The sequence below is a fragment of the Rattus norvegicus genome, chromosome 16 (genome assembly GCF_021556685.1).
Source record: "Rattus norvegicus strain SHRSP/BbbUtx chromosome 16, alternate assembly SHRSP_T2T, whole genome shotgun sequence".
Taxonomy (NCBI): Eukaryota; Metazoa; Chordata; class Mammalia; order Rodentia; family Muridae; genus Rattus; species Rattus norvegicus.
Window position 1 is genome coordinate 7,101,024 of NC_141549.1, and position 17,256 is coordinate 7,118,279.

At 39.6% G+C, this 17,256-nt stretch overlaps 1 protein-coding gene across 9 annotated transcripts in view; it reads right to left on the minus strand.

The window, feature by feature from the left end:
* The window catches only part of Ankrd28 (ankyrin repeat domain 28), a 132,144-nt gene that overhangs the window by 101,663 nt on the left and 13,225 nt on the right, over window positions 1-17,256 (minus strand). For 4 of the 9 annotated variants that reach the window (XR_015639400.1, XR_015639399.1, XM_087588188.1 and 1 more), the window contains exon 2: window positions 16,582-16,708. Coding sequence is in view for 1 of the 4 variants with exons in the window: in XM_087588185.1 (XP_087444311.1) it covers window positions 16,582-16,584 (3 nt within the window). In the remaining 3 variants the exon portion in view is untranslated. 9 annotated transcript variants of the gene reach the window in all.

The window sequence follows — 17,256 nt, forward strand, 5'->3', positions numbered from 1 at the left end:
GCTGCTGTTCAGCAGTTTCTTTTCTCTTCTCAGTGAAACTAGAAATCCAACCCTGAAAAACTCCCAAATAATATCAAAGGATTCTATTCAAAACTAGCCAGAAGAGATAAAGAAGGCCACCATAATTCATTAAGAAAATAGGTTTTGGGGGTTTGGCTCAGTGGTAGAGCCAAATAGGTTTTGGGGGTTTGGCTCAGTGGTAGAGCGCTTGCCTAGCAAGCGCAAGGCCCTGGGTTCAGTCCCCAGCTCTGGGCGCGGGGGATAGACCATTGTTATGGGGCTGGAGAGCCAGCTAGGTGGTTAAGAGCACTCACTGGCTGTTCTTGCGGAGAACACAGGTTGAATTCCCAACACTCACATGGCTGCTCATAACCTGTAACTCCAGTTCTGGGGGATCTGTCTCTCTCCTCTGGCTTCTGTGGACACCAGGCATGCAAGTGATACACACACACAAAATTGAAAAATTGAAAAGATAGAAGATTTTAAAATGCATAGAACACTAAATGTTAGGGTTCACAATTTCTTAATGCAAGAAATTCTCTACTACATAGAAGAGATACACTAATAGTCTGTGACTTCAACACCTCTTCTCCTACCAATAGACAGTTGCCTCAGGTTAAAAAAGTTTTTTTTTAATCAATAAAAGAAATTTAAAGTTAACCACACCATAGGTTAAATGCACTTAAATAGACATTTACAGAAGAACCCAATCAAGACCTGGGAATATCTTCTCAGCAGTCCATGGACTTTTCTGACTCTCTAAATACCTGAAATTAAGGGAAAAACTCTTATAAACTCCTAGATTTAAAGCACAAATCATCAGAAACTTTGAGGTACAGAAAAGGCATTTCCAAACAGGAAGTAAATACCCATACTTATATTTAAAGAGCAGAGAAATGTCAATAAACAGCTAAATGGTGTACTTGAAGGTTTTAGAAAAACAAACCAAATTCATTCTTAGCAGATAGAAGTAAATTAGGGTAGAAACTTTTAAAATGGAGATTAAAATATAAAAATCAATAAAAGTTGGCTCTTTGTTAAAACAAACAAGACTGACAAACTTAAACAAGCCGAAGCAAAGGGAAACACTCATCTATGAACAGCTGAGAAAAGGACATTGCAGCAAATACCAAAGACCTCCAAAGGAATGCTTTGAAGACTTCTATTATCCCAGACTAGAAAGTCTACATGAGATGTATAAATTCCTACACATAAGACCCACCAAAATGATAGAAAGATGACAGAGAGCTTAGACCCAGACAAGCATGCAACTGAGGCATTAGTACAGTCTTAACAACGGCCTTGCTGCAACACTCACTGTCAAACTCCCAAGGCTTTAGAGAAGCCAGCACCAACCAGTGCTCCCAACTAGGTCCTGAGAGGCAGGAAGGGCTCTGTGAGACTGAGGCCAGCCTGATCTACAGAGTGAGCTCCAGGACAGACAGGTCAACATAGACCTTTTCTCAAAAAGGGGGAAAGGAAAAAAAAAAGGGAAAGAGAAGGAAAGGAAGAGGGAGGAAGGAAGGAAGGAAGGAAGGAAGGAAGGAAGGAAGGAAGGAAGGAAGGAAAAATCTATATATTATGTGTAAGTTCATATCATTCAAGGGAGGCAAGAATTGTTAAGTGTTACATTATGCATAGAGACTTAAGGACAGAAACTAGATGACCATCTCAATCGATGAGGAAAAGGCCTTTGACAAAATTCAACATCCCTTCAAGATACAAGCACTGAAGAACCTAAAAGCAGAGCATAACACAATGAAGTCGCATGTGAACTATTCATAATACAGCAAATGGGGAAGACAAAAGCATGTCTTCTCAAATCAGGAGCTTGTACGGCTGTCCACTTTCTCCACATATAACTACCACTGTGCTCAAGCAGTAAGTGAGAGAAAGAAGAGAGACAATAAATAGAATGCAAGTCAAATCGCAGCTGGGTGTGGTGGCACCTGCCTATGATGCCAGCACTCAGGAGGCAGAGGCAGGCAGATCTCTGAATTTGAGGCCAGCCTGGTCTACAAAGTGAGTTCCAGGACAGCCAGGGATACACAAAGTGACCCTGTCTCCAAAACAAACAAACACCACAACCAACTAATCAACCAGTCAAATTACCTACCTGCAGAATAACACTTCATTTAAAAGGCTGTAGGACTATCAGAGCCTTAGCTCTAAACACACTTTCAGCAAAGGTAGCTGAGTGCAAAAATAAAAAATAAAAAATAAATCAATGAAAACAAATCTGTGGTTTTCTTGCATAGCAATAATACATCTGAGAAAGACATCAGAAAACAGTCCCTCAAAATGCAATACCTAGGAACAAACATGAGCAGATCAGCAGAAAACTTCTACAGTGACAACTTTAAAACACTAAGAAACTAAGAGGTAAGGGTGTCTCCCTCGCTCAGGTTCCACACTACATCCTGAACTGATACTGTGAAAATGGCTACACTACGGAAGGTGAGCTGCAGATTCGATGTGATCAGCATCATTCTTTACAGAACTAAAAACCAAACAATCAAACAAACAAAACCAACCTCAAAAGAAACAAAAATGCAGTAATCCAAAACAGAACGAGTAATGCTGGAGTATGCTAGGGCTGCCAGACGATAAGAAGACCCATTATCAGCTTTCTCTGCAACTCAGCGAAAGAATCGATTCCAATAAGAGAATTAACAAGCTGAAATTGTGTTCGCAGCCATCACTGCCGCTCTCCAATGCCAGCAGTCTCTCACTTGCTGAACTCCAGGCCAAAGGAGAAGCGGGGTAAGTAAGGAGGAGCCCACACCATGGCTCCTACAAAGCAGACTGCCCACAAATCCACAGGTGGTAAAGCACCTGGAAACAACTGGCTACAAAAGCCACTCGAAAAAGTGCGCCCTCTACTGGATGGGTGAAGAAACCTCATCGTTACAGGCCTGGTACTGTAGCACTCTGAAATCAGATGCTATCAGAAGTCCACTGAACTGATTCTCAAGCTTCCTTTCCAGTGTCTGGTGCCAGAAATGGCTCAGGACTTCAAAAACATGTCTGTGCTTCCAGAGCGCAGCTACTGGTGCTTTGCAGGAGGCAAGTGAGGCCTGTCTGGTTGGCCTTTTTGAATCCATGCTAAGAGAGTAACAGTTATGCCAAAAGACCTCCTGCTAGCATGCCGTGTAGTGCTTAAGTCCACTATGAGAGGAAACAGTTCATTCTCAAACAAACACACGAACAAACCAAAAACTCAAAAACAAAAACACCCACAAACAAAAAACAATGTTCTTCCTCTTATTCCTCTTCCTCTTATCAGTAGTTCTGAATGTTAGATTTCAAATATAAGAATATGATTGCCAATAGAAACATAGGGAACAGTCCATTTCTCCATTTTCATTTGCATGTGACTTTTTAATATAAATCTATATAAAGCATTAGTACAAGCAAAATGTTTCAGTGAACACATTTCAATAGTTCAACCTTATAAGACTTATAAATAAACCTATTAAGACTTTCTAGACAATAAACAGCATTTTGGATTTTTAAAAATAAGTAAGTTTCTTATTGATGGAAAAAAAAAAAAAGGGCAAGCTGAAGAAAAAAAGGGTTAGGCCAAAGTGGGGTTTGGTTACAAAGCAGGAGACAAGCCAGGGGCAGAGGCATCAGTTAAAAGGAGGCACCCTCCCAGTACACTCGGTGGCCACGTGATAATGCTGAGCTGGGGAGACTGTCCAGTCTGTGGGGTGTAAGCAGAGCCTGGGTCTAGCGGGAGGGAAAGACTGCTGCTGAAGCAGAGCAGGTTCTGAAGACAGAGGCAGAAATGTGGTATGGGAGCTGAGAGATTCTCCAGAGGCCGTGGAGATAAAGGCTGGAGAAGCTGCCAAAACCCTCCTCACGGCCTGGAGGAGTGAATTACAGAAAAATGAATTTGGCGTGGTGATGGACAGGGCTGGGACAATTCCCACTGACAAAAGCAGTGCAGGCAGACACCTGGCAAGAGAATTCTAAAGACACCAGGGACAAAACTGTAATTGGTAGCAGGGTGACCTTAGAAATTCTAGAAGTGGTCTTCCCACAGGAAAAGTCCCCACAGTCAAAGGAGAGGCAGAAACCACATCATCAAAACTAGGAAGACTATTTTACTTTAAAAATGTAAAACTTTGTATTTCTGTACTTTAATTGTTCAGTTAGTGTTTTAACTTGCATCTTGCTCAAATAGGCTTTTATGGGTGTCCCTGCTAGTCCTTTTCCATGTGTGAATACATGTGTGTGTGTGTGGGGGGGGGGGGATGATAAATGTGCACATGAAGAAAGCAGAAAAAGATGCCAGGCCTCCTGCTCCATCAGGCTTTACCTTTGACCTAGGCTCTCACTGAAGCTCAAATTTCGCCTAGGTTGGTAGGCCAGTAAGCCTCAAGGATCTGCCTGACTCCTTCCTCCAAAGCCAAGGTTAGGAGTGCGTGTCCTGCCTGACTTACAGGAATGCTAGGGATTCAAACTCAGGCTCTCATTTTGGCACAGTGAGTGCTCTTCCCCTCAGACCAAATGTCCTTTCCTGTCCCTGCACATAATATAAAGTATTTTCTCAGACCTCTAAGCCATATACATACCTTCTTCTCGTTCACATACTACTTCTCTCCCTTCACTACTTAAAAGTACACTTCCCCCAATCAGTATTCTAGCACTGTTACCTCTGAATCTTGTAGGCAACATAAGTGAAGTACACAACTGTTTCCCACTGCAAGTTCACACTGGAGATGCCATCAAGTTACTCTGTTATGCAGCTGGCTTCCATTAAACAACAGCAGTGATCACAAATCTAAGTGAAGACAACACACCGAGAAGACTCACATAAAATAAGAGAAAAGGGGGAAAAAATGAAAGCTACACAGCCATCCTAAGAGAAGTACAAAACGCAATAAAGAAACACAAAAGTGAAATGACCCACTGTACAAATGGACACTTAAGATGAGATCTTTCAAACAGCAGACAAAGACTTTGAATTTCTATTTTCAAAAGGGATCAATGACCACTCCTAGGTCTCAAGCAGTTGAATGAAAAGGAAGAAGTCACTTTAGAACCTCGATAAGAGAGTTAGCAAACAGATGAATTAGTCAATAATTGGCGGAGAAAAACATGAAGGAAATTTTCAGAAAAGAAAGATCGAAAAAGAACTACAGAAACACTGGAAATGGGAAGTATTAATTAAAATAAAAAGCAGTGTAAAGTATCAACAGATAGTGTAAGGTCACACCGAGCAAAGCTAAAGGATGAGGGCAAGATTAGTATTTTCAGTCCCACATTAGGGAAAAAAGTATGACTGCAACTTTCAAGAGCCATCTTAAGAATCTGTGAAGTAGAAGAGTCTACTGTAATCTAAAGACACAATAACACAGTCAATAAGGTTGTAGCAAAAGTAATTGAAAATACAGAGAAAAATATGGACACCTAAAGACAAGTGATATTTAGAATATGACTATGAAAGAACTTCTAAACAACACAGCAGACACAATGTCAAATATACAAAGAAAATAGTATTAGAAAGTTGTAAGGAAAATGCCAACTCACAAAGGGAAATATACCAGGATAGTATTAAATCTCTCATCAGCAACCCTGAAAGTCAAGAAAGCATGAAATGGTATATTTCAATACCTCAAATCAAAGCAAACAGTGCAGACCAAGATGGTTATGCCTAAAAGCTATCTCTCAGAATTGATGAGAAATAGGATATTTTAAGGACAACCACAAACTAAAGCAAGTCACGGCAAACAACCTGCCTTGCAGCAAATACAGGAACAGCACACAGAGAAAAGAGGAGGAAGCTTATGAAAGCACAGGAAAGACTCTGTCTCATGAGAGAAGACGATGAGGAGAGAAGAGCTGTATGATGCTCACACAGTAAACCAGATCAGCTGGGGTCTTCTTGGTTGGGTCGCATGAGGTAGGAAGATTTACCCTGATCTGGGCCACACCTTCTGGTGGCAACACAGTTAAAAGAACACGAAGCAGCCTTCTGTTTTTTGCTTGCTTGCCTCACTCTGCTGCTGCCGTTGAAACCTCCTTCACAGCACCGGAACCTACTTCCTTGGGACTCTAACAGACCTGCATCCAGCTGAGACGTGCAGCTTCCTGGACTGAGAAATAAAACCACCAGATTCTTGGCCTTCCTACTGGGAGGAGTACAGCCTGTAGGCACTTTAACAAAGCCTCTCCTAATGTTTCGATAGGTTCGTTCTATCAGTTCTATTCCTCTAAAGAACCCTGACTAATACAGAATTCTTCACAGCTTTATAGGTTATACCTTTCCAAGTCTCTTACTTAAAACCAAACCAAACTTACCCTTTTCTCTTCAAAGGAATAACAGCAGTATTCTAAATCAAGGCAATCCTGATGGATTGTATGAAGGTAAGAAAAATGTAAGAAGCCAGGAGAGGTGCACATCTTTAAGGTAGAAGCAGTGAATCTCTTGAGTTTGAGGCCAGTCTGGTCCACAGAGAAAGTTCCAGGATGACCAGGAATACAAGGAGAAATCCTGCCTCAAAAACAAAAAACAAACAAACACCCAAAACCAACAACAATAATAGTAACGCATTCAAACCCCGGAGAGTCACCCCAACCCCCCCCTTGCTGGTGGTGGTGCTCTTAGATCAGTCAAGGGCAGAGCAGTGCATGCTTCCTGTACTTTGTGGGAATCTATGTGGTGGTATAAACATCGTGTTGCTTACCGTGTGTCTTGTTAGGTACCAAAGATGATGTGTCTTAGTTACTGTTCTACTGCTGTGAGGACATTATAACCAAGGTAACTTTCATAAGGGAAAGCATTTAATTGGGGACTTGCTTACAGTTTTAGAGCATTAGTCTATAACCATCACGGTGGGAAACAGACAGGCTAAGCACTAGAGCCGAGAACTTTATATCCTGATCCACAGGCAGCAGGCAGGGAGAGATAGCTGGGCCTAAAGTGGGTCTTTGAAATCTCAAAGTCAACACCCTCCAGCAACACACCTCTTCCTGCAAGGTTATACTTCCTAATCCTTCCCAAACAGTTCCACTGCCTCTTGTCTAAGCATTCAAATATATGAGTCTATGGAGGCCATTCTCATTCAAAGGACCACATGGTAGCACATGCCCACGTGGTGATTACATTTAACTCTGGAGTATATGGGAAGTGAAATGGTTAAGTACTTCAGGAGAAGTGCCTTGTGAGTTGCTTACTTAACTAGACTTTTAAAAAAGAATATATTTTTACTTGAAAGAATAACTAATAAATATTTATTCAGACTCAGAAATTCCACTGAAAAGGAAAAAAGTAAATTTATTATTTTAATAAATGTACCTTATCAATATTTTTTACTATCAAAAGATTAGAACTTTAATCAGAATTTATAATTGGAGAGATCAGTAGTGGCCACCTATGCCTCACTTTGCAGTATTTATAGACTTCCTGGCTATTGACATTAGCAAATATATTGGGGCTTTGGGGGGGGGGTTATTGCATTAAAGGAAGAGTATCAGTAATTAGAAGATTTGTATAATTCAATAAACTCCAGAGTGAAATGAACTAGAGGTCCATGGAGCATGCTTTCAAAACCATTGCTTTTAATGGACGAACAAATCCCTTAAGCAATAGATGAGTGGGTACAAAGTAATCTTAAATGCATTAATGAATCTTAAACTAGCCTCTGAGAATTACTCAAGTAGCTATAATAATAACTACTATGTTACTATAATAGTAACATATTTTTATATGTTACTTATTTTATATATTATATAATTATGTTATATAGCAATATGATGTTATATTATTATAATGTATATTATTGTATATAAATAACAAAAATATTATTATTATAGCCAATAATCTTACTAATAACTCTTACTAATCTTGAAAGTAAGATCTAAGCCCTTGGAATGACCTGCTTGCTAAAACAAAAAAAAAACAAAACTGAAAAAAAAACCAAAAAACTAGAGGCTTTTGTCTAGGCCTGAGTCTAAATAATGAGATTTATGTTCAAAACTTTAGGCCACACAGCATCTGATTTACCTATGAAGAAGATGAAGATTAACATCAGCCACTTAGATGGCTGACCCTACCTATGACTGATTACCCAATAAAATCATTGCACACTAAAGTTCAGGTGGTTATCACTGGTTAGTAAACTTCAGCAAGTTTTGTCTTACACCACTGTTGGGAGAAGTAACTGTCCACTGACTACATAACTATATAGGAAGAGGACAGCTGATACCTTATTTACCTTGTACCTGAAAAAGTATCTGGGCACCTGTGCACCTTTACCTACTGATGGGTTAGACCTATAGTCCTCTAATGTAATAAACTACATTATTAATTCTATCCAGGACCAAAAACTAGCATATCTGTATGTATCCGTGAATGCACACATTCATATATGTATATAGTCACATAATCAAGATGAGGAATGTGTTGATAAGCAGATTAGTTTTAGAGAAAGGTTTCTCAACTCAGAAATAATGACTTTCAAATCAGATGGTTCTTCCCACCTCCACTCGTGTGTCTGTGTGTGTGTGCACGTGTGTGTATACACACGCACTATGGAAGCCACAAAAAAATATCAGATCCCCTGGAAAACTCTAGTTCTCCCTCAAGACACTCTGAACCACGTGTTTGTCAGTGTCACCAACTAAGTTATCACTACTGTTTCATGTATACTAACAAATGCAATCTTCCTTTCTGGAGCTCGTTGTGATCATTTCAACAAACACATCCATCCAAGTTGTCTTGCATTCATACCAGGTGAATCCCAACAATAAGCACAAAAGGTTTCCTATTTGGGGTGTTTGAAGCCTTCTCCCTGGTTGTTGAAACCAACCAGATTATTTAGGTAACTGCTATTAGTACCTCTATAATGAAAGTCCATCTTATTGTCTGACATAAACATTTCTCATTAAGTCTTAGGCGATGTTTTCCACCCTTAATTCTGCCCATCCTTTCCTATATTTAACCTGTTCTTCACCTTTAGATAGTAGCCCATAATGTAAACTTGTGGGACCACTGCAGTTGTTCTAATGTGAAATCTTAGCTGTCATTTTTTTATTATTTATGTGAATATGTGTACATGTATGTACTATGTGTGTAAGGGTGCCCGTGAAGGCCAGATAAATAGTGTTGGATTCCTTGTAGCTGGAGTTATGAGTGACCACCCTGATGTGGGTGCTAGGAACTGAATTCTAGTCCTCTGGAAGAGCAGAAAGTGTTCTTAACCACTGAGCTAATACTCCAGACACTTCAACCTTACTTTTTGAGAAAAGGTTATAATTAACCCTAACTAATCAAAATAGACTGGTTGGCCAGCAAGCCATGAAAACTGTTGTTCCTGACCCTCAGCGCTGGTTAGAGACACTTATCTCCACAGCTGGCTTTGATGCTGTGCTGGGGAGCTAAACTCGTGCTTACGTAGCAAGCACTTTACAGGAGCCGTTCCCATCCCCAGATAGTTCTTCATTAAATGGAACTGTCCCATCCACTGCAAAATTTGAGTCACATTTCTGGCCTCTCCTCCATAGATGCCAGTAGCATGTTTTCCTCTCCTGTTTTTTTTTTTTTTTTTAAACAAAGAATGCTCCGAAATATTGCCAAAAATGAGCAAGAGGAAAAAAAAATGAAAAACTGGGAAGTGTTCTTAATGTAAACTGTCGGTAAAATTTGACTTCACCTTTTTAACAAGAAAGCCAACTGGGGCTGAGTAGCTTGAGCTCTTGCCACTCCAGCAGAGGAGCCTGGCACAGTTCGCATCACGTATCCCATCACGTACGCGCTGTCTCACAGCTGTCTGTAACTGCAGTTCTAGAGGACCTAACACCCTTTTCTGACCTCTGCAGGCACCAGGCATACGTGTCGTACTCTTACATACCCTCAGGCAAAACATCCACACGCGCGCGCGCGCGCACACACACACACACACACACACACACACACATTTTAAGTCCATCTGTCCACCTCTCCTAAATTTAATTATCAGATGACGGAGAACAATTATGTTTGGGTTCCTACATATAAGCAGTATTTCAGGAACAGTGATTAACTCTTCCTTCTAGGAAATCCAGTCAGGCCACCAATTCCAAGGGAGTCAACATCTAACAGTGATCTTTCAGTAAAGACAAGTATTTATCATGTTTCCTAGGCACATTACTGTAAGTCACAGAGGGCAGACGAGCTCACCTAACCTGAGACTGACTGACTAACAAAGTCACCCAAGGCACTTTTAAAACTACAGGTGCTAGGCCATAGCACTCATCCACCACCTTTATCTGAATGTCACCGTATGTAAAGCACTGTTATAATGATAATGGACAATGGTGTGTGGAAGCCCTAGCCCTCAAAGTGTGTGTGTGTATATATATGTGTATGTATATATATATGTATGTATATATATGTATGTATATATATATATATCAAAGAGATATTATCATTTCAGACAAGGCTACTGGGAAATGAAACAATAGGCTCTATTTCTCTATGTTAATAATTCCATAGACATGTCTTTAAAGCACTGAACTCGATAGGTGAAAATGTTACTTGATTTAAATGTAGGAAGACTATGACATAATTATGTATTTAAATACAAACTTCTTTGTTATGTATTTGATGATGGGCAAAATTATGACCTACCTCCAGGTCTGATACAATAAAATTTAAGCTCAGGACTGAATTAGCGAATCCCCCACAGCTTCAAGTCTAACTTTGATTAGCCACAAAACAAAACCACAAAAACAAAAAAGCAGTATGCTAAAGTCCAAAGCCAGGAAAGCTTACAGATTTGATGAATAAAGGATAAGTCACAAAGTCAACTGTGGGCCATTAGGGCAGTCCAGGAATAAGGTCTTCTGCAGAAGTCACTCAAGATAGGTGGTGGTGCAAATAAATACCTTTGACACGTATTGGTAACAGAATATGGCAGACTAGAAGGGATATTTCTCCCTTTCACCTTAGACACAGAACTAGTAGAACAAGCTAGGAATTAATAAATGTGGATTAGTTTTTCCTTAGAAGCAAAGCAATGCCCCTTGAATATTTGCATGGATAAAATCTAGTGAACATAATGAGCATCGAATACTTGTGACACTTCTTTGTCAATGACAGACTGACAACAGGTCACTACTAAGTATGTTCAGCCGCTCCTTAAGAGCAAGATTAGACATCAAAGATGCTTTGTTCCTTCAGTAACTACAACCCCATTCCATGTCTACAAACAGAGAACCGTCACTCTCTAACAGTGGTTCCCCAACCGCTGTTGCACATGGTGAGCTTCCACAATTCCTTTTCTAGAAACCTCACTGAACTTTGCTAAAGATTGTAATTATTTTTAATAAAGAATGCATACATGTGCTTACGTTCATGCTGATGCACATGCACCCATGTGTGGAAGTGCACATGTGTGTACATGGTGGCCAGGAGACAAACCTTAGTTGTCATCCTCAAGAATGCTATCTCCTTTGAGACAGAGTCTCTTACTGGCTTGGAATTCATTAACGAGGCTAAACTTGCTGCCCAGCAAGCCCTCACGGTCTCCTGCCTCTGCCATGCCTGGCATTTGTACACATGTTCTAGAGATAGAACTTAGATCTTCATGTTTGGAAGGCAAACACTGCACCTCCTGAACCAGTCCCCACAGCTCTCAAATCTGTAACTATTGATACTTTCGAGTAACTACTTGGATAAAATTAGCCGAAATACTAAGGAAATCCAGAGAAAGGGAGAGATTATCTTTCGACAGCTTCTCTAAACAGGCCATCTCTGAATAAATGCTCTTCAAAGCCATCTCCTCAACGCTCAAATCTAAAGGGATAATATGCCTTGAGTCTCAAGAAACCTTTGACTTTTTGAAGGGTTGAGACTGTTAAAGACTATGGAAAGTTCAGAGGTTGAACTAAGTGCATTCTGAGATGGCCATGAGCCTATGGGGGCCAGGAGTGAAACGTGGTGATCAGAATACTACAGGAAATTCTTCAGGATGGAACCAGGTATAGCTGGAACTCATTATGAAGAAAATGCAAAACTGCCAAAGACCACTGCAGACAAAGAAAAAGTGTAAATCTTCTCTCTCTAATGTAAATGTTTATTGAAAGAAATATAACTGTATTGTTAGGCTTCTATATAAAGTTTTATACACACACACACACACACACACACACACAGAAACAACACAAAAAATGGGAGTTATATAATAAAACTGTATTTGTGAAAAAAGAATGAATGTAGGTAGTTAACTTGAATCTAAGAGTAAAGAAAATTATAAGTTATAAGATTATAGGTTAATAAAATAACCTTGCTTATAGGTTATTATAGGTTAATAATAATCTTGCTTTATTCTTTAAATTGGTATGTGCTGTAGAAAGAAGTAATGAAGCCACTGCCATGAGGCTGTTACTAATGAACGTGAGCTGAGACACAGCTCACTGCTCGACACGTCCATTGCTCCTGCAGAGGTACCAAGTTTGGTTCTCAGCACCCATACCTGGTGGCTCACAGCCACCCATAATGTGGCAGCCTCTGCTGTATTCCTTGGACATACCACCACTCACAAACACATACCATACAGAGACACACACATATATACATGTACTTGGACATACCACCACTCACAAACACATACTACACAGAGACATACACATATATACATGTACTTAAAAAAATGAGACAATTTTTTTAAATAAATGGATTAAATGCTCCTTTAGAAGGGGTTTAATGACAGGAGGGCCAGTATGATGCAGCACTTGTGGTAAAAAACCTGATTGCCAAGTTCCAACTCCAGATCTCATAACAAATGTAAAGTATAGATCCCAAAACTGTGCTCTGACCTCCACATGGAAACATATGACAAGCATATCCAAACTGAAAGATACATCATAGATGTGCACACAATATTTTTTTAAAAGACATTGTTTGACTGTATTCTAGAAAGAAATACCCAACACACTCAGGACTCAAAGTACTGAGGAAGCTGAAAACAGGAAGACCTCTAGGTTCCAGACCAATATGAGCTCTTAATAATGAGGCCCTGTCTCAAAAAGGACCACCCACAAAGCAATACCAAGTCACTGATTCTATTCTACCTAGAAGAGACACTTCAGATTCAACCACATCATCAAAAGCAAGGCTAAGAAACAATCAATGAAAATAAGAGGTAAAGTTTTTATAAGGAGACAAAGAGATATTCTAATGTTAATACTATCAATTAAGGAAGAAGGTACAAATATAAATACATACATTTAATAAAAAGTCCCCAAATAGGGAACATTTTTTTAAGAAAGACAGAATAATAGATGAAATTGCCAAGTTAAAGGTTATAGGCAGTTATCAATCTTATCTGCAATAATAAAAATGTAGACAGGAAATTAGAAAAGACTATAAAGATTTGAACTTCACTGCCAACTAGTTTGACCCAAAAGGCACCTGAAAGAATCCAATAGCGAAAAAAAAGCTCGTTAAGCCCCTAGACCATTTTCCAAACCACATCAGTTACACAAAGAACATCCCTAACCATAATGTAAGTAGAAATCAAAAACAAACGAACAAACAAACAAACAGACAAACAAACCCTCAGGTCAAAAATGGCATTACAGAGACACTCAGAACATATTCAGGTTGAATAAAAATAAGACGGCACAAGCTTAAGATATAATTAACAATGTTAATAGAAGGCAATTTATAACTAAACATGAAAAACTTCTACCTTAAGAATTAAGAGAAACGGGCTGGAGAGATGGCTCAGTGGTTAAGAGCACTGACTGCTCTTCCAGAGGTCCTGAGTTCAATTCCCAGCAACCACACGGTGGCTCACAACCATCTGTAATGGGATCCAATGCCCTCTTCTAGTGTGTCAGAAGACAGTGACAGTGTCCTCCTACATTAAATAAATAAATAAATAAATAAATAAATAAATAAATAAATAAATAAATAAATAAATAAATCTTTAAAAAAATAGAAAAAGAAAACCAAGCTAAACCCAAAGCAAGGAGAAAAAATGGAATTAGCTGGTTCTGTAGATCCAAAGCTGCAGGATCTCCATGACACAGGGCAACAACAGGACATCCAGAGTCCTGGTGAGGATCCAGTGTAGCAGAAGCCAGAGGCCTTGAAGCAACTCAATGACTCACTGCAATGAACCTTCTCAAGTGAAGATGTGTGGCTAAAAGAGTACACTGTGTAGCTTCCACAAGATGTTTTGTTTTGTTTATTTTTAATTTTCTTTTGGGGGGAAGTTGCAAGGGTTGGGGGGAATACAAAAGGAAGGGGAAATGATTGGGATTGGGGTACATGATGTGAAATTCACAAAGAATCAATAAAAATGTTTTATAAAAAAGATCTTTTCCCAAATGCAGATACTCAAATCTGAGACATGACAATGAAACTGTTCTCACTCATTACTGAAGTAAGTAGCATTTAAAGTTGTGCTAGAGTACACAGCACATGTAAGCAATAATTGAATTCTGGCTAAGAAGCACGACACTAAATGCCTACAATCCCTGCACTTGGAGCAGCTGAGGCAGAAGGATCTTAAGTTTAAGGTCAGCCTATGCTACATACAAAACAGAACAGAATAAACAAAACTGATCTGAGTACTATAATGGGCATTTTTACCCGGTTTTTGTCCTGCCTGAGTATTATAGTCTTGCTAACAGGTACAGTACATATAGACACTAATATAGAAGCAATATATAAGAGGACGGGAATTAAAAACAAATAGATTAATTATCTAAATTTCAGTTAATATAAGATTAAGAATATATTCTGGGAGTGGGGGTAGGGGAAGAATGCTAATTTCCTTGAGCCAAAATAAAGAAAAGAGGGTTGAACTTATGATAGCGCCCAAGAGCCTGGGTCCAATCCCTCCAACAAGGCGTAAGGGCAAAAGAATAGCAAACTGTGAAGGTAATACCAGTAAGTAAAATTCTATTAGAGTAAATGTCAAGAAATCAGTTCAACTTCACCCTTGGGTGCAACTGGCCATTTCTCTAATGTTTCTAACTCATGGCTAAAATAACTGTCCATATCTAATTTCATCTCATCCCATCCTGGAAAGTGGATGCCTTGCTTTACAGATGTATCTGCAGTGTCAAGGACCAGCAGACAGGAGACATGACTTTCTTTTACCAGGGTGCTTATTATATCTATTTCCATTAATGGTATTACACAGAAAACAATATACAAGAGCTGGAAGTCAACTGTCGTCTGTCGTGTGAGTGAGGTACAAACAGCACAACAGGTAACCCTAGCAAGTGTTCTAGGGACTCATATCGATGGATGTAGACGCTACAACAGTTAGACTCCCAACTGTAGGGTTAGCACATTTACTCTAGGGATGTGTATCGATGGATGTAGACGCTACAACAGATAGACTCCCAACTGTAGGGTTAGCACATTTACTTTTATTTCACACTTACTTAAATCCAAAATTCCAAGTTAATGATGATCGATCACCTAGGAGACTAAGGAAGCTGGAATCTACTCAAGCTGACAAAAGTTCAGGATCTGAACCTATCATTTCTAAAGCTGTTCTGGCCACAAATGGGAAATAGGATTATTCAAGGGACGAAGTAAAGTAACACTCAACACTTGAACTAAATTTCCCACCACTACCACCACAGGCACACATGAAGAGGCAGTAAACATTAGTTAGCTGTGGAAGTGATCCTTGGTCTGTGAGTCTAACTAGGCTCTCCCAATGCACATTCTAAAAATTTGTATTTAAGCTTGCCAAGTGATTCTGATATAAACACAAACACTGGCTTAAGTAGTAAAGAGCTTTGGGCAAATAAGAAGAGCATTTCCAGAGAAAAGTCTACAACAATGTATTGGATTGTGACCGAGACTCAACAGTAATTCCTGTCTCAGGTTCTCTAACTGTATAAACTCAAAGTCATAGAAGGAAAATCTGCTTTCAACCTGGGCCACGTTAGATGGGGCTTTCCTAGTCCCCAGACCTCAAACCATTACTTCTCTAACTGGAACAATTTAAGCCTAAGTTAAACAAAGCCCAAGTGAATGTAGGTGCCACTTGGCAAAGCCTTTCCCTTTGACCTGTGACAAGCAATCTCTAGCAGCTTTTGCCTACCTCCTGCGGCTTCTCAGAATTCCCTCTCCTTCATTCCCCCATTCTATGGTCTCCATTATAGTCTCTTTGATCATGAGCCCTTCTCATTCTCAAATAAATTCATTTACTTTGATTAGTACCTAAAACACTCTTCTATGAAATCGGTCTCATTTAACAGCTTACTCAAGGACATTTCAATGTTTACAAGTTCCAACTTTAATATTTCCAAAATAAAATTCATCTTACTGGCTAAGGCAAACCTTATTTCAAATGAATTTAACATCCTACTAATTCCTGTACTTTATCAATTCTCTAGAATCCATTCAAAATACAAATCATGTACAGCCTGCTTTGGATTCCTCGGTGATAATGCAGAACACAGACTCTCTGTGACCTGACCCTCTCTCCACCACAGTCACTTCCTCACACTCCATGTGTCCTATGCTCCAACCATATATGCTACCCTTCTGACGGGGGGCTGGGGAGATGTCACTGAGACCAGGCCTTGCCATGTCGTCCTGGTTGGGCTGGTACTCACCATGGCTCAGATTGTCCTTGAATTTGCAGCAATTCTCTTGTCTCAACCTCCCCAAACGCTTGGCCAGATTTCCTGCCAACAAGTCTCCAAGTACATTCTTGTATGCTTTACAGTCTGGTTATAGAATCTGATGCAAAATAAAACCAGTCAGTCAAAGGAATAATAAATTGTGTTGCATCTGGAGTGAAATGTAACTGACTGAAATATCAAATAGGAAAATGTTGGAGTGATCTGAGCTTAAATAAAAACTCAAATCCATAATCACAAATTTGGGAATCATATTTATATGATTTATACGTTTTAAGGATGGGAAAGCTGTATCAATAACACAATCTTGGTTGACTCCAAGATTTTTTTTTCTATTTTCATTTTACTCAAATAGTTTCAGTGTCTAGAAGGAAACAAGTGATAACCATGCTTGAGAAGTCACCATTGTACACTGAGACTGATGGGATAACTAAGTTCTCTCCAGAGTGGATCTCAGTACTGTGTCCCTCACTCTCACATGCACTTGGAGAGATCCCTCAGTTTGGATATTTATCACCCACAGGCACATCAACTTGGGAGCCGCCCCATGGGTCTCAAAGCTCGTTTAAGCCAGCACAGAAGGGAACATCTAACTAAGATCCAGTCGTTAGCAATGAACCACAGGGGCTGATCTGGAGGACCTGCACA